This window comes from Triturus cristatus, chromosome 3_2 (assembly GCF_964204655.1).
Source record: "Triturus cristatus chromosome 3_2, aTriCri1.1, whole genome shotgun sequence".
Taxonomy (NCBI): Eukaryota; Metazoa; Chordata; class Amphibia; order Caudata; family Salamandridae; genus Triturus; species Triturus cristatus.
In genome coordinates this window covers 32,087,022-32,110,866 of record NC_140584.1, presented here as the reverse complement: position 1 = coordinate 32,110,866, position 23,845 = coordinate 32,087,022, and the positions used below count along the sequence as shown (strand labels likewise).

At 44.7% G+C, this 23,845-nt stretch overlaps 1 protein-coding gene across 10 annotated transcripts in view; it reads right to left on the bottom strand.

Annotated features, from left to right (window-relative positions):
• APLP2 (amyloid beta precursor like protein 2) overlaps positions 1-23,845 on the bottom strand; it is a 697,478-nt gene that overhangs the window by 233,141 nt on the left and 440,492 nt on the right. For 6 of the 10 annotated variants that reach the window (XM_085647208.1, XM_085647210.1, XM_085647209.1 and 3 more), the window contains exons 7-8: positions 21,031-21,198; positions 4,316-4,446 (exon numbers count right to left, since the gene is read on the bottom strand). In XM_085647208.1, coding sequence (XP_085503334.1) covers positions 4,316-4,446; positions 21,031-21,198 — 299 coding nt within the window. The remainder of the gene's footprint in view (positions 1-4,315; positions 4,447-21,030; positions 21,199-23,845) is intronic. The other 4 variants (XM_085647214.1, XM_085647216.1, XM_085647215.1 and 1 more) reach the window with 1 other exon arrangement.

Here is a 23,845-nt window from a genome sequence, read left to right as displayed (position 1 = left end):
TGTTGGGGTTGGCAAGGTGGAGAGCCACAGAGATTGAGCAGTAGCTCTGCTATCCTTCAAGTTCTTGATAGCGGAATCTGCTTTCTCCCTGAAACTGAAAAGGTGGGTCCCATCAAAGAGCATGTTCATCAAGGAGGATTGGACGTCAAGGGAGAACTCAGGCGATTTGAGCCATGCATAGCAGTGAATGGCAACGCTCCTGCCTCTGGCTCGCCCAATGGAATCGGCGGTCTCTCAGCTACAACGAGTAGTGAACCTGGCAGCATCATGAACGTCTTGGCTGGACTGCAAAAGTTCAGGGAGAGGGCCTTTGGGCACACCAGGGAGGACTTGAGCTACTGAATACCAAAAGAAGTGTGAATAGCTTCCCAACAAACAGCTGGTCAAGCTGGATGAAGACAAACACGTTTGCGGATGGTTTCCACCTGCTTAGATTCTCTGTCTGGTAGAGTGGAGGCAAATGTGTTGAGACTAGAGTGACTGGTGGAAGCTTGCATTACTTGGCTTTCTGGCAAGGGGTGCTTGACTGGTGGGCCAGAGTAAGGTTTGGCCCAAGCCCTCAATAAAGTATCAGTCAGTGCCTCATATTAAAGGGAAGAAGGGGCTCAGATGACGTTTGCCCCAGTTGGAGGACTTCTGTCAAGACATTAGTTTTCACCTCCAAGGTGGGGAGCTGGATTTCAAGCACTTCAGCAGTCCAATGCATTACCACGGCATAGGAGGCAGATTCTTCTATGGCTGGACCAAGGGGAGAAAAAAGACCAGTCTCTGTGGAGGTATTGAGGCTACTAGCGTCCTGTAAGTCTTTGTACCAATTGTCATCTTGCTAGGGATAACAAAACTCATCATCCGGGTCATAAACATTATCAGAGTCCGTACCAAAGGAGGGCTGGAAAGAATGTTGTCTAGGATGCTGTAAATCAAGCCGGTGCAGCAGCGCCTCGGGCTGATTTAGGCACAACATCGGTTGAGACGCTCTGAACAACTCACATGCTAAAATTAGGTTCATGTACAATACTGATTTAGATTCAGTGCATTTTTAGCAAGTCACACTACAGAACATAAAGCTAGGAAAACGCTATACACAAGACCGATCTAGCTTGTTGCTTGACAATAGTTTTTATCCATAGAGACTCTTAAGATTAAAAGAATTGTGTCAGAACCACAGGTCTAACAGACAAGAGAAGATGTTGATAGATTTATCCAAAGAAGCTAATCAAGAAACCGTTCCAAAAGCAAGCAAAAAAGTCAATCTGCAAGATACATTTTAGAGGGTGAAGAATTAGTTCTCAAAGAGAGACATTAACAAATATTCTAAAAAGCTATAAGACAGCTAAAATACAAACTTGAAAGAGACCGATTTTGATCTTAAAGTCTGATGAATTATAAATGTAATAAGAATATCAAAAATAACATTATCAAAGCGTACACAAATCCACAAAGCACACAGAAAACTCAGACAGAGGAAATAAGTAGGAACATATCACTGTTAACCTGTATGCACTGCAGTAACATAACATTAAGGACCCTATAATACAACAACCAACCTTAGAAGAACATAGACTGAAACACAGGTCGTTTGACTCCAGCATAATCATATTTGATTAAGTGCCCATATTGTAACAATTGTGTAGGGCAAAAACTCATAGAAAGCCAAAATATCAAGAACATAAAAAAGCACAATAAGAATAGGCAATATGTTTGTACCAGCAGCAACTCACAGGATCCAAGAAAAAACACAATTTGAATTAGATCTGCAACTAAGAATTAGTAGGTAAAGATGCTTTTTCAAAAGTGTGAAAAACATTGGAACGTGCTACAATTAGGGGCCCCTTCTTTAAATGTTCCATTATTCATTTAAAGAAGGCCACAATCTGAAGGCGGCGTACAAGCCGAGCAATAATGCATATACAAATTAATCTCTTTGGAATTTACCTCCTATGAAAGAACATTTCAAATGTAGTAACTGCATTGCATGCAATTTACACCACGAACACTAAGGTCTACCACCATCTTCATTTCAAAGAGGATCTGGATTTCCTTTCAAATTAAATTCTACAAGTGATTTACTGCATCTGTTGGCCCTGTAATCTGAGCTACATCAGGCAGACCTCACAGATGGTGAACACATGTAGCAGCCAGCACAGGAGCAGAATCCACTGCAAAATACTTAATTCCCCTGTAGTAGAACATTACAACACAATGACAAGAATATGTATTGGCAGGTCATTGACATAGTACAAAACCTGCATCGTGGGGGAAACACTAAACTGATACTTAACAGGCTTAAGTGCAGGTGGATATTCCAGTGTCAATCAATAACCAGCGGTTTAAACACAATAGAAGAATAGAGTGGTATCCTTAGATTACCACATCACAGTTACACTACCTTAACTTGCATTTTGAATATAGCCTTGCACCTTGGCTTTAGTAGCTCATATACCATAATTTGACACCATTACTGATACTCTAATTGATCTGTTGGTTGCCATTATTGTTATATTGATTCATGCTTACATCATTTCAAGACTTTATGCATTCACTCAAAGTTTAAGCTCCGACCTTCACTCTAGGGAAATTATTTGTATTAATATGATTTTTTTCAATGGTCATATGCATTTGCCGTGTTATTTATTTTTATTTGACAATTATGTTTTCCCTTACTTGTTGTTTGTCAGGGTACCGTGTTTGTATGATTGTCGTTTAAAATTGCTTATACACCTTTGCAGCTGAAGACATATCTATAGGTATACATGCAAGCCGACTAAGGCTTCTAGAGGGCTAAGCTATCATAGGTATGCACAGCTCTATCATCTTTACTTCACATCAAGATCTAATGTATTGACTTACAACGTTTATGTTTTCATCTTTAAGGCAGGGTGATCAGGGTGTTCAGTGCCACAATTTGGGATGGCAGCGTTATGCACATTTAATGGCGGATCACAGAGTGTTTACTGCGTAGAACAGAGCCACTTCTTTCACCCGCTGGGAGGACCCAACCTGTGATGAAGGGCAAGTCCTGAAATGCATTGGGTGTTATGTATTTATGGATAACTGGATGTATAGTGTGATCTCTTAACACTATTATATTGATGCTTACACCAATGACATGAATAAAAGGAAGATTGTTTGAACAAATTCATCTACGTTTCTATCTATGTGGATTTTGAAGAAAAGCTGTTCTATTACATTGAAAGAGGCAAAAAAATTAAATATTCAACATTATTGCGAGTGCTGGAGGGGACGTTTATTCCTCTGCAGGAAAACACATCAAGTTGAACATTATGCAGTACCCATTTATGTTTGTTACTTCATTTCATTCAAACAGTATTATTAGATTTGAACTTGTGAACATATGTAATTGTCATTTACGTTTATTTTATTTGCGACTGTCATTGGAACAGGTCTCTCGCATTGTTCTTACATTGTTACAGTTGATTGCATAAGAAGAGGCATAAATTTAAGCCAATTCTGCCTGCTATTATTGCTATGCGGGGCCACCTCTGGAAAATCTTGAAATCTCATCCCTGGTTGTTATGTATCTCGTCCTGTGCTTCTTGTCCGGCATAAATGCCACACAGGAACTTTACAAATGCCTGCAAGTGCTTTGTTACCCAGGAAAGCCATTGTGGTGCTTTTCAAGACGGTACTTCCTAATCATTTAAAGAGTAATTGACAGGTTTCGCTTGTCAAGACTCGCAAGTTAAAACAGCAGAGGGATACAAATGTGTTACCCCTTTAAAGACCACTTGGGAACTATTTTACACACTTAAAGCTCAAAAAAGTTACACCAATCTAGATTAAGTATTGTCTTGTGAGTGAACTCCTACTTTCATGCCAAGTTTGGGTTAAATCAGTTTATCTGTTGGGACTGTAGATGTGAGCACAATTTCCTACTGGAGCTAAAATGATAATCCAAAATTATTTGTTTTGTCAACCATAAACTTTTAAACATTGTTTTCCCCTTGGACGGATTTTCACAAAAGTTGGTAGCTGACCAATTAAGTAGACTGCCAAGTTTCGTGTAAATCCATTCACTGGGTCAAAGGTAATAGGCAAATCAAAATGCATTTTCAATGGAAACATTTCTGAACCATAACTACGCAGTGGCTATCGCTACTGTATAATAAAGCCAAGGAAGAAACTAATGGTAACCCAGAGCTCACAGTAAGCAAGATGCTGCCATTGAACACAACTTGTTATGAAGCCCTTTCTTCTGATTCTCACTAAAAACCCTGCCCTGCATCAAGACCTGTGTAACCTTGTTGATCTTGCAAAATAGAACACTGCCACAAGGTTACAAGGAAAGGCTCACCCGGTCCATGCGGTTGTGATTTCTGATTTCCAGCTGCTCCTTGGCCTTTTGGAAGCGTGCATGCTCACTATCGTCAGCAGGGGTCTCAAAGTAGACTTCCACATCGTCTGTGGGCTGCGGTGTTGGGAGAACTGGAAGAGAGAATAGAATGCTGGATAAACTTCACATAAAACCCAGTTGGTGAACTGACATCCAATTGCTTTGTCAGATGATCAAGGATTTAAACATTAAAAGAAAAACCCAGTGATCAAGACTGAACTGACATAGAAAGATTTCTTTGGTGCCAAAAAACAAGGAGCATAGTGTGCGCTTCATTCCACATTCTGCCTTTTGCATTTTCTTCAAATCAATAGAACTTGGGTTTTATGGGCTTTTATTTACTCCAATAAGTAGAACGTTCTAGAGCTTCTCTGATAGATACATATACATATACATATACACACACACACACACACACACACTAAGGTTTTAGGGACATTATAGTTAGGCTCAGGTTTCACATGTACAAAACCATGGAAATTCAGCAGTTCTAGTTACCTGAGCTAACTAGAACTTACACACCCGCAATGCACTGCTTATGACCTCACATATTAAATCACTCATGACATGGTCAGCGACATCACTGATGACATCAGCCACAGAACTACTCCCACACCCATACAGTCACTCCCACGCCCACAACAAAAAACGCTTTTCGTATGGAAACTTTGGTCCCAACTATAACTACCTACTGGCTATCGCCAGTAGGATATATAAAAATATGTGTTACCTACTGGCGGTCGCCAGTAGGTAGTTATAGTTGGGACCAAAGTTTCCATAGGAAAAGCATTTTTTGTTTTGCCATCAACTTAGGCCCCACTTGACGAATCGACAACATTTTCTTAAAACATTTCCTTTTTGGTTCAGCAGCTATGTTGAAAGTTTTGCGGTGATCCGTCAAGCGAGCGCCCAAAAAAAAAAAAAAGGGGGGTGGCCCAAAATGCATTTCACCCATGTTATGCCTATAGGAATTTTGCATTTTTTGAAAACTACTACAGCCCGAAACGGAATTACACCAAATTTGGAGACAGCTAGATGTTGGACCAGAAAGTGTGATTTGGTGTAACTACATTCAATAGTTTTTTCAGATATCTAACTTTAAAAAAAAATAGATATCTGGGGATGCAAGTCCTTGCAGTGGACTCACTGGATTGCCTGGATGCCTGCCAAAACTTCAGCCAGGGAGTGTTAGCTGCCATCTTGGGAATCCCACAAAAACAGAATAAAAAAAAAAAAAAAAAGAAAGGGTAGGGACACTGAGCACCTAGCTGTGGTGCAGGGGTCTCCCAGAAACCCCGCCATGGCTCAAAAGCATAAAAAAATAAATTAAAAAAAAATTTAAAAAATAAAAACCCGTGGGCGCGTCCGAGAATTATCCCGCTTTCAGTTTACTTGGCCCCCGGATAAGCCATGTTAAGGCAGCACTGGGGTCTGAAAAAGAAGGGGGGCGCACGGGCCCCGCTCCTGGAGCTTATAGTAACCCCAGGGACCGCCACTTCGCCAGGTTTCTATTACAAATGAGTGCGGGGGCACACAAATCCCCCGCTACCCCGGGGACCACCTCCTCCCCAGGTCTATACTTGAACATAGTACTGCGTGGGGCCGCGCAGTCCAAATCACCCTGGGTTTTTAATGAAATTCAGTGTGGGGGCCTCGCGGTCCACCCGCAGCCCAGGGGACTGCCCTCTTGCTGGGGCAAATAATTTTAAGAAAATTTATAGGAAAAAAGAAAAGGCCTGCCCTGTGGGATGGCGGGGGGTGGGGGTTCATGCAGCATCCCCCCCCCCTTCCTTTCTTTAAAAAAAAACACATTTAAAACACCGGTCCCCAGGGAAAGGAGTTCCAGGTGCCGTAATCACCCCCTTCCCATTTCAGATAAGCCCTGGGAAGGGGGGCTAGACAGCCCTCCTTCCCTAAAAACTATTTTAAAACAAGCATTGGCAAAGCCAATAGATCTCGCCTTTGGGAACTTATAAGTGTTTAGCCAGAGCTATTGGCTTTGCTAATGTGTTTAAGCTATGTTGTGTAGGAGTGTGGCTTGTGTGCAGCATGTTACAAAGTTTTAATAAAAAAAAGCTGGTGGGGAGTGGCCCTGCAGAAGAAAGAATGTGGGAAGGATGCTGCTACAGGATAACGTTTATTATGTGGATTTTCTCATAGTGATGTGATGAGGGAATCGTGCTCGAAAAGGGACAGCAAGCAATCGCTGCATGCCGCCTTACTTCGGGAGTGCAGATCCGCAACTAAGTCACACATTGCCACATAGACACGACGCTGAGATCAGCAGACCTTCCTCTCTTTCTACTGGTCAACACAAAAGAGTAGTAGGACTGATACGGGCACGGTGTGGTATCATATTTCAGTGTTTATGCACTTTCATACACTTGGTATCACTGCGAGGCTCCAAAGCGTGAGGAGTGGGTGGAGGTGAAAGAGGGGTGCACCGACGCATAGGCAGCTCTTATATTGGGGTATGCTGTGTTAAGTTAGAGGGGGGAGGGAGCGGGTGAAAGGCGGGGGAGGGAGCGGGTGAAAGGCGTGAGAGGGGCGGTGGGCTCACGTGTACAGTGAGAGGCAAGGGCTGCACTTACGTCTTAGTGATCCGCAGAGACAGAGCCAGAGGTGGGGAGACATTCTGTGAGAGCAGGGTATTCACTGCAGCAGGGGCATCCTACCGGGCATGAAGCTCCCACAATCAGAGCAAGCACTATATGGAGCGGCGCGAAGACACACAAGGCCAGTGGCGAGCATGAGGTCCGCAGACCTCGGGGCATCCACAGTCCTTACAGCCGTTTCCACAGACATCAGAGAATGGGCTTCACATGACCTCACGGCGAGAGCGGGGCACAGTCCTCACAGACAGGAGAGCAGGGAGTCCACAGACCTAAGAGCAGGCAGTCCCTGGTCCTAAGAGAGGGGTCCACATCACTCAGAGTATAGGAGCCACATGTCTGACAGCAGGGGGTCCACAGCCCTCTGTGCTAGAACGTCCAAAGACCAGAGACCTCGCGGCAGGGAGTCCACAGGGCAGGCCTGAGAATAGGGACTAAACAGATCTCAGAGTAGGGCTCCCACAGACCTCAGAGTAGGATGTATACAGACCTCAGAGTAGGGCGTTTATAGACCTCTCAGCAAGGGGTCCACAGGGCAGGCTTGACAATAGGCACTTCACAGATGTCAGAGTAGGACTTCCACAGACCTCAGAGTAGGACGTCTTCTACAGACCTCCCATTAAGGGTCCACAGGGCAGGCCTGACAACAGGGAACAATCTTCAGTAGGGTGTCTACAGACCTCAGATTACGATGTCTACAGACCACAGAGTAGGGCATCTACTGAACTCACAGCAGGGCTTCACTAAACTCAAACCGAGGGGTCTGTGACCTTAGAGCAGAGTACGGACCGCTCACAGCAGGGGTCCACACTCCAGAAGGGCAGACAGCAGGGAGTCTTCAGCCCCCCAAGCTAGGCGTTCACAGCCCTCAGAGGAGAGTGGCACAGATCTCAGAGCATTAGTGCACCACCCACAATGCAGGGCCAACCAGAGTCCATAGAGTAGGGTGACCCACAGTCCTCACAGCAAGGACATTCTATGGTTGTGATCCTATGAAAGCAAGAGTTCACAAACCTGAGAAGACTGAGCCCTCAGTCCTCAAAGCGTGCAGATGCCCTTAAAACAGGACCCCACAGACCTTAAAGTGGGGGAGTCACAGATCCGATAGCTGAGAGTCCACAGTCCACACGGCAGGTGGTCTGCTGACAACATAGCAAGTGGTCTACTGCCCTCAGAGCAGGAAGTCCACAGACCTCAGTGCAGGGAAATCCATAGTCCTGATAGAAGGTGGGACCCACTGTCCTCTGTAGAAGGGAACCCCGTCCTCGGAGCCAGGAAATCCACCGTCCTCAAAGCATGCGGTTAAATGTGAGAGCACGGAGCCCTCAGAGGTCTGCTGAACCCACAGACCACGGAGCAGGTGATGTCCGACCCAGATAGGTATGCTTGATGTACGGCGGCCATGAACAAAGATTAAACGGCGTATTTACGAGCAGAGGCAGGCAGACAAATAACAAGCGCGGCGAGAGAGTGAAAGCGGCCGTGCTGGGTTAATTAGTAACATGAAACCAGGAATGCATCTGCCAGCCTGTGCGCCGCTGCTCGCTCCCGATACCCAAATGCCATGGGAGTCAATGTTTAGAGAAAACACCCGCCTTTGGCCAATTGCGTGCTTTCATTTCATTCATTCAAAAGAATGTGTGGAACTTGAAAAACCACACACCCAAGTTTTGACAAAGTCTGGAGTGATTCCAAGAGGCCTCCGCTCGCTGCACTAGGCTCGACCTAAAAAACTCTGGCCTGTAGGTAGCATTAGTTTGTGGCATATAGTGCTGTAGATTCACATGCTGTGCTTACTCTTGTCATCTAGTGTTATACCCGGATGTGTGGGTATTTTTTTCTTCAAAAAAGTATTTCGACTAACGAGGGATGGTGACGCCTCCTCTTGCTCGTAAAGCACATGTTCATTGACTCCATTATTAGATTGTTTTCCCCACAGAGCCGGTGAGGATGGAAAGCAGAGCAAAGCGATGTATAGAAAGATGTCCATGCGAAGAAAGAGGAAACAGATAGAAAGATCACTGCAACGGCCACAGGTGTCTAGGGAGGAAGATGGGCGCATGTGGATCTGCAGCACTACATGCCACAAACAGATGCCTACAGGGTAAGTAACATTTTCAGTTCAAGGCATGTGTGACTATACATACACATGCTGTGCATAGGCTGTAGAGCAGTCCACCGGCAGAGTCCTCTTAGCTTTAGCACTGCATCTAACGATCCATCTGGCAATGCCTGATTTGGATACAACCTTCCCTTCACGGGATTAGGAGAAAACAGTTGTGACTTCCTAAATGGTTTGGTTCAGTCAACATAGTACACAAGGGCTAACTTTACATCCAAAGTATGAAGAGCTGGGTCTGAAACTGAATTAGGTTTTGTGAAAAAGACTGGAAAATCAATGGACTGGTTACGGTGGAGGTGAGAAATCACCTTCAGGAGGAATTTAGGGCTGATGCAAAGGAAAACCCTCTCCCTATGAACTTGGAAGAAGGGTTCTCCCGGGCTTAATGCCTGTAGCTCACTGACTTGCCCGAGTGAAGTGATAGCGTCTAGAAATGGCACTTTCCAAGTGAGGAACAAATGGGGGCGGGAGTGGAGGGGCTCAAAGGGAGGACAAATGAGTACTGAGAGTACAATGTTGGCATTCCATGCCGGGGCCCGGTGGGACCAGAGGATGAATGACACCTTTGAGACCCTCCATGAAAACTTTAATGACCGGAATCCTGAAGTGAGAGATGTGTTGTGTATTCTGAAGATAGGCAGCCACGGCGGGCAGGTGTAGTTGGATCGAGGTAAAGGCTAGACAAGAAACCTACAAGTGGAGTAAGTCGCAGACAATGCCCTGCATTGTGGCGTTAAATGGATCAATATATTTTGAGTGACAGAAGTACAAAAATCTCTTCTACTTGTCTGCACTGCAATGCTGGATGGTAGGTTTACATGCTTCCTTAAGAATACTCATGCATTCAGGGGGAAGATTAAGGTATCCAGATTTTCTGACCTCACAAGCAAAATTGTAAGGTTGGGACACCTGGGGCTAGGTGCCCGATTTCTCCATGGTTGCATGAGAAGGTATGGTCTCGGGGGAGCCTCTTGTACGGAACCAGAGAGAGATTGAGCAGAGTTATGAACCAGGGCTGGCGGGCCCATGTGGGGGTCATCCGGATGAGACTGAGGGACGTCTGCTGGAGCCTCCGAACCACAAACCGAAGGAGGGGGAGGGGCGGAAAAGCATAGGCAAATATCCCTGACCAGTTCATACATAGTGCATTGCCGCTGGACCACAGGTGTGGAAACCTTGAGGCGAAGTTTGGGCATTTGGTGTTTTTGGCCATTGTGAACCAGTCTATTTCTCAGAATCTCCATCTCTGGAAGCAGCAGAGGAATTGGTGGATGGAGTTACCACTCGTGCACTTGGTGCTGCATCTTGCTGATGAGGTCGGCAAAGTTGTCGTCCATCCCCGGAAGGTACTCTGTTAGCAAGTGTATTTTGTGGTGGAGATCCCACCGTCAAAGGCTCTGTGATTTGTGGAGAGCTTGTGCCCAGTTTCTGTAGATAATACATTGCTGTCATATTGTCATCTAGAACAACCTTGCCTATCAAGTGAGGTAGGAAAGCCTTCAATGCTAGTGGAGCGACTAGGAGTTCCAGGTAGATGATATGAAGGCTTTTGTGCCTGGGCTCCCATTGGCCTAGGACAGTCAGTTTATGTAAGTGTGCACCCCATCCCGTAAGGGAGGGGTCAGCTACAATGCTCCACTGCGGAATTTGGTTGAGGAAAGGCCGCCCCTTTCAACAGGTTGTTGTTGCTCCACCACTACAGTGAGTGACAAGTGGGGCAGCCAATCAACATTAGATCGTCCCAATGACCCTCCGCCAGAGACCGCTGTTGCGCTAGGCGTTCCTGCAACAGACACATACGTAATCCGGCATGGGGTACTACGGCAATATAGGAGGCAATCATACCTAGGAGTAGCATGACTGCCCTGACTGTGACCTGTTGATTTGGATGGAAATGAGGGAGTAGTGCCTGAAAAGACTGGATCTTGGCAGGGCTCTGACAGGCCAATACTACCTCAGTTGAGAATAGGCCCCAGGTAAAGGTGGATCAGGAGGGGTTGGAGGTAGGATTTTGTGGAGTTGATGGTAAACCGCATCCCTGCTGGCCTGGGAGTTGGCTTGCTTATGAGCAGTGGCGACCACCAGAGTCAGGTGGTAGCTGGCCACAAAGGTAAATGGGGTCAGTAGGGGAGGCTTTATATTTTTATCCAACCTAGGTGCTATGAACCTGGCTCAGTTGGGGTCCTTCAATATGTTTGGAGTGTCGCATAGCATGGCGTTCAGCATGGAGAAGACCTGAGCAGAGCGTTGAGTGGAAGATAGAGTTTCAAAAGGAAGTTCTCCTCCAGGAACTCTGTATAAAGATCCACCTTATGAAATAAGGCGGCCCTACCAATAAGTTCCTGATAGGACGTGGAATCGTCCAGAGGAGACGGACGGGCAGGGTACAGGTCAGGGTCTGTGCATCCTGTTGGGGTGTAAACCGTGTTGTCCCTTCCCACCCCCAAGTGTCAGAATGAGGAGACACCTAAAGTGTGGTGTCAAGGGGGTCCACTGGAGAAGCAGGTAGGGAAGGTGAAGGCTGAGGAACAGGGTAAGGGGGTGGTTGTGCCTGGGGTAAGGGTCTGGTAGCCTAATCCACCTTGTACTTTTTTGGTGGAATCGGAATGTCCAAAGCTTCCTCGAAGGAGAGATTCGTTTCGAGTGTAAAACATCAGCAGATCCTGAAGGGTGGGCAAGGATCCAGCGTGTTTCTGCTTTGCGTCAATCTCCTCCTGTAGTTTGTGGAGAATTGGTTTGACCGTGCAAGCGTCCGTCCTGGGGGTCTGAGGGCGGCTTCGGTGCAGAGGCTCTGGTCAGCGCCGAGACAGATGTGGTCCGCGTCGAGTGTTGGCTCAGTGCCGTGTCGAAGTAGCTGGTGTCGAAGTGGCTGACCTCGAAGGTTTCTTCAGTGCTGAACCTCCAACGTGGTTTGTCAGTGTCGACCATGGCCCAAGGCAGTGGTGGTCCAAAGACCGGTCTCTGGTGCCCCAAGGTGGCTGTGTGCCCATTGGCAGAGGGCTGCTCGGATTGAGAGCGGTATCGAGGGGGAAGACGGTGGACTGTACTCATGGACTGCTGGGTTGGCGGAAGATCCTTGATCTACCGTTCCGAGCCAAAGCTTTTCTCTGGGGAGAAAGCCTCTTCATCTGCAGCTGACCTTTGTGGATGATGTTCCCCCCTCTGTCCTCAGGTCCAAAGAGGATTGGATAGTTATTGGCTCGGTTGCATGACATCTCGAGTTGACATGCCTGACGGTTAGGAAGAGCCTTCTTGCAATGGAAGGTGAGCCAGACGTTGCAAGCGGCCTCATTGTGTTCAGGCGAGAGGCACAAATGTAAGACCTGATGGAGATAGGTATGAGGATATTCTGCTTGGCAGCAAGACAATATCGGAATGGCGTTCATTCCATCACGGATAACATATGGTGGAAAGATGCGACAAAAAGAAGTAGGACCCAATGGTGAAAGGCCCAAGAGGAGAGAAGGAACCCATGTGAACCGAAAAAGAGCACTGCAACGGTGTCAACCTGGAGCACAGGTCCGAACCAGACAGCTAAAAGAAAACAATCTAACAATAGAGTCGATGACCATGCGCATTACCAGCAAGAGGAGGAGTCACTATACCTCGTGGCTCAAAAGACTTCTTTGAAGAAAAACATCTTGCACACATCCAGGCCAAATACTAGATGGCAGGAGTATGCACAGCATGTGTATCTACAGCCACACAAGCCTAACAGATATAACTTGACCTTTTTTCTCAGCCTAACTTTGCTTTCTCTGGACATTTTTTTTAACACTGCTCTGGCAATGTGTGGTCTGAAACAGCCCAAACAGCATACAGTTGTGATTCGCCATTTACCTCAAGGGGGTGGCCCCATCATAAACAGCATCTAGCAACTCTCAGGCCCTTACACAATTTAACTATAGCGTGCTTACAAGTGTTTGTCACAGTACAAGGAGTCTACAATAGCCAACTACTATAACTGCTAGCGTTCCAAGACTGCTACAGCACACATACATAGTTTCGCAGCTAAGGCAAGTTGGAGATAAAGCCAAAGTTGGAGTAATAACAATAGGGTGTAAAATCTAAAGGTCTAGAAGAAGACTTACTAGCAGATAATGCAATAATCTACTACAAACACTTATGGTTGATAAACGAGACACTATCACTGGAGAAGTTCAGAAACTGCAACAATACACATATATGTTTATGTCATATGCATGACCTATAAGCTTATCTGTGGAGAGAGGGCAGAATTCTGCCAGACCCAGTGGCCCTGCAAGACGAGGGACTGGCCAGGAGGAAAACCCAGCATGACGTAGGGATACCCAGAGAAAGGGGACTGCCTGAGAGTGCTGCAGATTTTCTCAAAAGGTCCCTTGCGGGAATCACAAAAAGTCTATGCAATTGTATCATCCTGGCCAGGGCTGCAACTGCCTTTGTGAATGTATGAGGCAAGTTGGGGTTGCACCTGTTCTGGTCATCGAATCAGCCGAGCCAAGGACATTCCCTTCTTTGCGTTGGCCAACAGTACAAATAGACCTGCATCCATCTCATGGTCAGACAGGGGCCGCAGCAGCCACATCCTCACTGAAGCACCAGGGCCACCTATCAATGCTCGACTGAACCTGGGCAGGCAGCTGTGGGATGAGAGGCAGTGGCTGGGAGAGGGTGAAGACTAGGCTGTTGCATTAGCACAATGTGAGCTAGAAACCAACTTCCTGCCAGCTACATCACCAGATAAGAACACACGATGTGCATGAACCGCCTGCGCATTTGACGTGTGAGGCACTAGAATCAGTCCATGAGCCAGATTCATGCTTCGTCCATATTTGCTCGAAGGGGCTAGCTCCTCAGGGGTTGCATAGCTTTCAGAGCATGCAGACTTGCGTTTACCATTAGTCGAGACACCAGGAAAGAATTACTACAGCAGTTGCTTCATCGGCTCAGTGGTTTTATATATACACCTCGTTCTTCAACATCATGAGCCTTGTATAGTAACAAAAAAAAAAAAAGAGCCAGGGAGAATCAATTTCCCTTGAGTGACATCCCAATTGAGACAGTACCCCGTGGTATTTGAAACCTTTCAGATTGACGTTACTACACGTTTGAAAATGGCTGATTTACCTATGAATTCATATACGTGCCTTACTGGTTCTTAAAAAAATATTAATACCTCCAGCACTTCAAAATTAATATGAAGGCCTGCATAAGGAATTTTTTTCTCTCACTAACTGATATTGTATATTATGAGTATTTTTGGGAGACGGGATTATCCATTTTGTCCTGAAGAAGGTGGTAACACAATGTCAATCCCACCATTGGTGCTTTGTGTGCAGAATCTGTTTAATATTGTGATACCATAGATGAGAACCCTTTGACAAATCAGGAATCTTGATCAATTTTTACAGCAGATCACCATCAGTTTATTATTATTATTTGTAAGGCGCAGCGAATCATTCCCAAGGGGATCTCTCGGCGCCTGGGTAGCAGACAACATATTAGGGAGTGCTCATTAAAACAGCCAGGTTTTAAGCAGTTTCTTAAATTGTGCCAAATTGGAACACACTCTGATGTACTCTGGCAGTCTGTTCCAGTGGGCGGGGGCTAGATTAGAAAAAGCACGCCCGCTCCATTTTGGCTTTCCTAATTCTCCGGGTGCAGAGCAGGTTTCGACTGCTCGATCTCAGGTTGCGCACCGGTATGAAAGTTTCTAGTTTTTCTGTTAAATAGGCCGGACCCAACCCCTGAAGTGAACTAAACACTAGACATAAGAGCTTAAACACGGATCTTTTCCTGACAACAGAGGTAGTGATGGAGTTTGTGCTGGTTTGTTGAGGGCAAGGCGTGCTGCTGTGTTTTGGACGACTTGCAACCTTGATAACAAATCTTCCCTAATCACTACCAGTAGGGAATTTCCATAATCTAGTCTACTGACTAGAAGCGCCTGTATAAGGATTTTTCTGGTAGAAAGAGGAATCCAAGGGAAGATTTTTCTCAGCATGCGCATCATACCAAAGCACTTGCCTGAGAGGGTTTTTACCTACTCTTCCATATTAAGTCTGTAATCAATTACGATGCCCAGATTCTTCGCCCATTTTTTAGGAGTAGGGGCTTCCCCGAGTTCCTCAGGCCACCAATCAGAGGTCCATTACTCTTCTGCTTTCCCAAACAGCAGAATCTACGTTTCATTGGAGTTAAGCTGTAGGAAGTTCTTGCTCATCCATGTGGCTATTTTTAACATGCAGGTCTTAAATTTTTCTCTGGTCAAAGTGGGGTGCTTTTCTATGGGGACTATCACCTGGGTGTCGTCCGCATACGAGAGCGTATCGAACCCGCAAGATCTAATAATAGGAGCCAGGGAAGACACATAGATATTGAACAAGGTGGGACTTAAGATGGAACCCTGTGGTTCCCCCTTATCCACTACCGTGGTCTGTGACACAAATGTGTCTAATTGTACACATTGTGTTCTGTCGGTCAGTAAACTTTGCATCCATTTTAATGCCATTCCTCTGAAACCAATCTCTCGCAGCTTATCCAGAAGGATTCTGTGAGAGATGGTGTCAAAGGCTGCCGACAGACCAAAAACTACTAACATTGTGGGGGTTCCCTTGTCCAGTAACATCCTTATCGAGTCTGTTACCTCAGTCAAAGCGGACTCGGTGCTATAACAGGCACGGAAACCTGACTGAGAAAGATCGAGCAGGTTATTTTGTTCCAGATAGCCATAAAGTTGTTTTTAAATCAGGGTTTCCATGATTTTTGAACTGCATGGGAGAAGCAAAATGGGTCTATAATTTTGCAACTCTGAAGGATCGGCTGATGCTTTCTTAAGCAGTGGCTTGATATGAGCCTTCTATCATTTAGAAGGAAACGTGGATGTGGCTAATGAGAAGTTACAGACTTCCATGATCGGATGAGACAAGGCCGGTGCCAGACCTGAAATAATAAAAGGGGGGGCCAAATCTGACGGGGATCCTGATTTAGTGTGTGCCAACTTGCTCAGAGGTGATGGCTGAGAAAGTCTCTAGACTGGGAAAGAGGGTCTTCCAGGGGCGGTGTTACCACCCTCACCGTCTCTTCCGAGTCAAAGGAGTTATAGATTTTGTCAATCTTCTGTTTAAAATGCTTGGCTAAATCTTCACATCGCCCATTCATAGGTGAGAGGAGGAAATTGTTAGCTCTAGGATTGGTGAACTCCTTGAGGATCTTAAAGAGCTCTTTAGAGGGGCTCTTTGCTTCGGAAATTCACATTCCTAGATGCGATCTCCTGGCTATGTTGCAATTATTTAAATACGCTCTATGTGCTAGTTTATAGGACAGTTTATCCTCCAATTTTGATTTCCTGCTTTACCTCTCTCCGATTCTGCAAGTAACTTTTTCTTTCTTAAGGCTCTCTGAATACCACGGGGCAGGAGCAACCCTTTCCCAGACTGTGACTACCTTAATCAGGGCGATGGTGTCGAAGGCCTCAATTACAGAGGCGTTCCACATTTCCAATGCTGTATCGCTATCACTACAGTTGCTAAATGAAGGGGGAAGAGTACGCCAAGCTAAATGCTGTTAATGTCACTTTCCTCCAGGATCTACAGGAACTTCTACGGCCTTGGGGCTGGCTTAATGGTTTCGGTATAATCAAAGAATCCTAAAGCCAGATGGTCAGTCCAGCTTAGTGCTGAAGGGGGTTCTACTATGAGATCCTGAATGTTCGTGAAGATGTCCAGCGTATGTCCCGCTGTATGTGTCAGGCTGCGTATTCTAGGGAAAAGGCCTAGCGACTCCATAGCCGCTATTAAACATGCAGAGTCTGGGTTGGAAAGGGTATCTAAATGATGATTAAAATCCCCTAGGAGTAGGAAATTATCTGCTTGCAAGGTGTAAGGGGCAATTTTTCCAATAATGACGAACAGAAGGATTTCTTGCTTTCCCCAGGGGGTGGTAAACTACAGCTCCCATCGACCTAATGCATCGGGCAGGCTCCAGCATGAATACCATTAACTCCATACTGGGAGTAGAAACAGTGTCCAAGATTTTAATATGGTGGGCTCGGCGAGTGGCTATGGCCAGACCTCCTCCCCTCTTGCCTAGTCTAGCTGATCTAGCTACTGTGTATTCTGCAGGGAAGGCAATTGCCAGAGATGGTGTAGATTGCATATGCAGCCATGTCTCTGTGAAAAAGCAGATATCTGGTTTCAGATCATCCAGCAAATCCCAGATTTCAGCTGCATGCTTAGGGATAGATCAGGCATTAAGATACAGGCCTTGAAAGGTGACTGCTTGCCCTCCATTTAGACATATCTTTGTTGTCTTATTTCCTTCTCAGTTACTATTCTTTTCTCTTCTTTTTACCATATGGGTTCATATTTTGTGCTATATTGGCGTTTGTCTTATGAGATATTGCTGAATATCTGTAGTGCAATAAAAAAAACTTTAAGTGAAAGTTGTTTTTATATAACAATTGTGGACACATTATATGTGAACTGCACATTTTATTTATTTAACAGAGTTTTATGTAGAGCAAACTTGACCTGAATCGGGTATCAGAGCGTTTTACATAGCACCAGTTGCATTACATGAGGACACATACATGAACTGGTATAGTATTTGCTAACATGTCATTAAAGTTTTGTGCACTTTCCTACCTCTGTGCTGCTTGTTTTGGTAATATAAATGTAGTTATGAAGTATGCTTGATGGATTTGATTCGGTGTGTTGAGGTTAGTGTGGTGTGACAAAGGTTTCCCAATGGGAGATTTGATTTTACTGCTTATATAGGTAGGACAGCATGTGGGTGAAGGATTAGCGGTTGAGCGTCTTAGCTCAAAGGAGCACCAGGAGCACTAACCTACATAATGAATTAAAATGGATTGAATTGACCAGTATTTAGTACTGTTGTAAGCTTGAAAAGTACTTCATCTTTCTAAAAGAGGAGCACTGCGCTTCACTGAAGTTATGTCTGTTGATGTTGAGATCCAAGCTTGTGCCATACATGTGCCCTCCCTGAAAAACTGGAGCGAGCACACCCACACTATTCAGAGTCAAGTGTGGAAAGGGTTGTACCTGGTCCAATTGGATAAGCCATATTAGGACGGACTTCAGTGCAGCCAGTCTGTTTTGTGGCACCCCGAACAGACAGAACAACAACAAAGGATAAGAAAGATTTAGGTAGACGTGTCAGAATAGTTTTTATCAACAGTCAATATAAAGCAGAGAAATGCTATCACCAGAACTGCTCACAGTAGAGATCCTAGACATTGAAGAAAATTTCAGTTAGTCCCAACTAAAATAAATACCAAACAAGTTCTGCCCAATATCACCACATGAATCTATAGACAAGCATCCTTACAGTAGCAACTCTTAATGGGATCATATTGGGATGTTATGCGCCACATGGCCAGTCCCACAAATAGGACTTAGTAGGAAATGGCTTTTAAGAGCCTGCACATGTACAATAGCAGTTATGCTCTTTTGGCATCTACATTCCCATACTTGAGTAATTTTCTTTCAGGTTGTACCAAAGGGAACAATGAGCAGCGGATGGCAGGCAGGCCAACAGAAGGAAGGACAAATACCACTATTTAGAATAATTTAACACATAAGGGTAGGTTCAGTCTCCTACAGGCTCATTGGAAGGGTAACATGCTTGGGGTAGTTAATGTTATTAACATTAAGTTTCAACCATTGTTTGACAACACTCCATCAAACTAAGGTTCAATGCGCAAGTGGTCATACTTTGCATAATGGTCACACAGAATAATGCAGAGTAGACCTCATAGCTGCCAAGCAGATGACTCCAATATGTCACTGAAAAGAGATTTGCTGCCTCTGCTCTAACAGCAACTACATAGCACTCTGAGATGCAGCATGCCACCCAGTAAAAAACCTAAAGCTTTGTAGGCCTGTTTATCATGTATTTGTGCTTTTCTCCCATAGTCTTCATCCAGACCCCTTGTCAATGATGCGAAGGGAAGGCCACTAAGATTAAAATACCATGACACGAAGGCAGCCTCCTACTGAACTTTCGGGATGTGGACATAGCCAGATGCAAAGATGCAAAAAGGAGCATTAGTAGTGATGAGACTGCACCAGCAGAAAAATCATCCTGTAGTGTGAAGCCAAACGTAACATGAGTGCACTTGCACGATACAGTAATTGATTCATCAGGGCAAGGAACAATGGGGTGGGACACAGATTTATTGACAAGCCCCACAAAGAGGGCCTAAGCATAACGTTGGACACAGACTGAAATTGAACAATATATGCATTCTAGGTGGAGGTATTGGAGGGTGGAGTCAAAGGCAGTGTATGCATTGTCTTCAATGTATTTCTGAGAGAACATGGAGCTAATGCGAAAAGCATAGGCGGTACTTGCTAGGAACACAGAGATAGCATTGTCAGCATACCCCAAAAACTGGAAGGAGGATACTCTTCTTAAACTGATAGGCTACCAGTGACAGTACACAACACTATACTAGCAGGCTAGAGAAAAAGCCTGCAAATTTGATAAAACACTAGATTCCCAACTCCACATCACAGAGCCTGATTTAGATTTCAGAAGACGGGTTACTCTGTGACAATGGTGACGGATATCCCATCTGCCGAAATATAAATCCCAAAAGATATTATGGGATTTATATTTCGGCAGATGGGATATCCGTCACCCTTGTGACTGTGTAACCCATCCGCTGAAATCTAACTCAGGCCCTCAACCATTCGCAGACAAATTTCTCTAAGCTATTTTAATCTCCGTTTTCAAGCTTAACCCAGAATCTCATTCATCTATGGATCTGAAAGTTTTTGGAGGACTATCAAAATCAGCTACTGTTGGAATTGCTTCAGCAGGGCATTTTTATGTTGAACTATGATCGTTTACATGTTTAATTATGAACCACCAGAATGTTTCCCCTTGCACATAAGGAGCCATTGTTTGTCCAATAATGTATCCACCAGTTGAAAACATCTTTCATGTCACAATCCGAATCCATGTCTTCTCTTCTTTCAGCAAGAAGGTAACTAGCTGGTTGATGCTTAGCTTTACTTTTAGTCCTTACTAGTCACTACTCTTCCAACTGCATTTCATAATTTAACATCAAAGCACATTTCCTCTTCAAGAACACTTTAGTTAATTTCTTTTTTGTTGTAAAATTGTACAAATCTATATGCAGCATTGGTACAAGCTGCATATACACGCATTCAAACACCGCAACAGTGTATAGCTCCTTGCATGTCTCTTTTAGTGGAATTCCTGCCAGCATTTTGCAGCAAAATGTGTGGCAAAGGGCTGCCTTGTCTTCAAAAGTACCTGAAGCAAAAAGAGTGCAGAATGAGGTCAGTAGCTTCTGCAGCACTACTACTTATTCTAAAACTGGTTTTAGCTACTTCTGGTGAATATAGAACACAGACTTTGGGTAAAATGGAGCACACATAGAACAACGCAGGCCAGCGGTATGAGTAGTCTTGTAAGACTGTAAGATTTATATTGACAAAGGACAAGAAAAACAAGCTGCGAGTTAAAGAGGAGATGAAAACATTATTTTCAAGAATCACCATTGCCTACCCTCTGTAGCATATGAATTCAGTCTGCAAAACAGTAAATTTAGAGAAGCAACAGAAGGCACAACAATGAATATGTCATGGCTAACCCCCGACACGCAAAGAAATGCTGCTGCATGTGAGAGCAATCACCGCAATCAAGGAAAAGTGTTGATTATAAAATAGGTAGCAAGCATAGCGGAAAAAACCTTACTAAACACAAAGCCTCACCCAAGAGGCAAGCGGAACAAGAGAATGACAGTGTCACAAACACCAGAATCAACCAGGTGCAGGACGGGGGTGAAGGCGGGACACTGCTCCTGATCCAGGCAGAGTAGACGCAGAGCGTTGGACACGACAGGACAGTAGATAGATGTCTTTCTGAGACAGGCCAGTGACATTAGATAGGGCAGGGGCCGGACTTACTCAGTGTCTCACATACAGCCATACAATAGTCCATGGACTCAAAATTGTTCTGGTTGCCTCTGCAGCCTCCATATATAAAACGAATGCACTTTTTCTTGCTGAGGTCGAAGTACCAGCGGGGCATAGCGACCCGGCAGGGACCAATCAGGGGCTCCTGGGAACAGACAGCTGTGAGGAGATGGGGTAAAACATCAGCTAGAGAGGAGCAAAGCTTAAAATAAGTAAAAACACACCACAAAAGAACAAGACACAAGGCATGAGAGGTTTAATACATACAAAGGAATCCTTTATTCACGTTGGTGTTCTTTTCATGTAGAGAGAAACTCCTCTGTAGATTCAAACTCAAGGGGCACAGACCATGAAATGTGCTCTTGGCCAGACAACAGCAACTGTCACATTGCACCTTCTGGTGCAGTGTTAATGACCCCAAAGATATGGAGACCCTGCAGTCAAAATCCTCTACATTACTTGTAGGGAGAAGATCTCAAACCCTTTTCATCCTAACAGCAGTATCAACATGAACTCAATAAGCACGGACCAAAATCTATGCAGATTGACTGAGTGCTTGTTTATTCTTTCTGCTATGAGAACAATCACTCCCACATTCCATTGGCTTGTGTCAAACTTAAGAGGAGAAACCCTTACATTGCAACTTCCACTCATTACAATCTTCTAAGAAAGGAGCCTCATAGCTTCATACACACCTCCACCAAAGAACCCCAGTAAAAGTCCCTCATTGTTTCATGAGCACTTACCAATCCTATTAAAAAGGGGCTCTCTTGCACAGCATTCCCTCAAAAACTATAGCACCAAATTTGAAGAGCAGATTAACATGACAGTTTAGCAAAACTATACTCTTAAGAAAAACCGTTGCAATTTCTATATTAATACATAAATCCCACATTTTGGTATACTAAGTGATGAAGGATACACACCCCTAAACAAGCAATTGCAGAGTCTACTCACTGATCTGGCCTTCGTCACAATGATATCCCACAAAAATACAAAGTAAAAAATAATATAGAAAAACTAAAAGAGGCCACAGAAATTAAATAGAGCAGTCATATGCTTTCAATAGTTTTAAAACAATGTAGAGAACAGTATTTGCACAATAAAATGATTCTAATTGGTGCAAAGAAATGGGACCATGGGCGGGTTCATTCCAACATGAAGACCTAGCTTAAAAACAAAGGTGACCAACTAAAAAAACTGAAAAGAACACTGGCACATCAGCCCTTATACTGAAGTGCATTTATATTGATGAAGTGCACATCTGATTTGGCAAAATGCAGTCCCTTAGCTAATGTGGCCCGACTCTCTGCCTCGTGCCGCATGTTGTGGTGGGCAGAAGCAAAATGTTGATGACAGATGGATCCCCTATGGACGGGGAGTGAAGACCAAAAACTCCATACATATGCACGCATTCATCTATTATTTTTCTTTATACAGTTTTTTGATTAATTGAGGCTGGTGAACTACAGAGACAGTGGGGATGCTTAACCAAAAGGCTACTTTAAGGAATAATATTTCTTTACGTGGGACTTGTATTTTGGTTAATAGGTCTTAATAAGGCTCAAGTCAACCCTCTTGAGTCCTCACCAACATGATTGTCAGTCTCTTCGCCCTATCTTCATCATTTTTCTCATGCTACTCTCGAGGATTCATTAGTAGTTTTATTCCCCTCTCCAGTACACTGTTTTAAAGTTTCTTTTGTATCTACCAGCACCACATGCACAACTACCTCCACTGATTCAGTGGTTGAGAGCAAAATGGTGTTGGCTGGGGATGCTATTGCAAAATGGCCATGATGCAGTTTTGATGTACTACCCTCTGTAGTTGACACTCCCTGTTACCCTAGGCGCATAATCCCTGTTTCAGAGACCCTTCTTGTTTACCAGCTTTGCTGGTTCTACTCTATCTACAAGGCAGCATCTCCCTTAACATCCCCTGGTCTCTACTCTACCCTTCTGCCAGTAAATCTTAGAGTAGGTCATATACTTGCTACAGAAATAGCTAATTTTCTCTGCTTGGATCCACTGATCAATCACTGCTGTTTTTAAAGGGGTTAACATTCAGGAGATAATTTCACACATCCAAGTGGATTGAAAGATTGCAGAGATAGTGCAGTGGAAGGAGGGCAGGGGTGTTAGCTACAAGGATGTTCATTACTTGCTGCTTGAAGCATACAAGTCTTTTTCTGATTTACAATATAGTTGGCTTCACAGTTAAGCACTGTAATTGGGCATCACATCACAGGCACATCAAGAGGTTGTGACACGGTGGTGGAACTAAAGCAGTTATGCTTATTCCATTTAAAGTGTTAACACTTGTAGAAAGCATAGACCCATTCCACTTGCCCAGTACTCCCACTCACCCATGGATGCACTCTGGGTAGTTCAAGTCAGATTGAACAGGGGCCTGGTATGGTGATTACGGCTTTGGGACATGACCACGATCGACACAAAATCATTTCAAAATTGGATAGAACTATTGGGACATGATCTTTCTCCAACTTTGGCGCCAAAGGGCCCAGTGTAGATTTTGATACCGGATTGGAAGTGTCTGAGTGAATCTAGAGACAGGTTAAGGAAGCACAGACAGTGTCGAGGGTGGACCCGCAGGTGGTAGCCTGACTTGAGCCATCCGTGGATCTTTGGGCCCTGGAGGTACACCAGAGGAAGCCAGAAGAGAGGCAAACGTTTGCAACATGGCATCCTTCAAGGCCTCCATCTATTGTGACGTTGCCCCGGAAACTCAAGGTGCATTGGGCTCCACTGCGGAATCTGCAACTCAGCTGGTCAACTGGGAGTGAGCC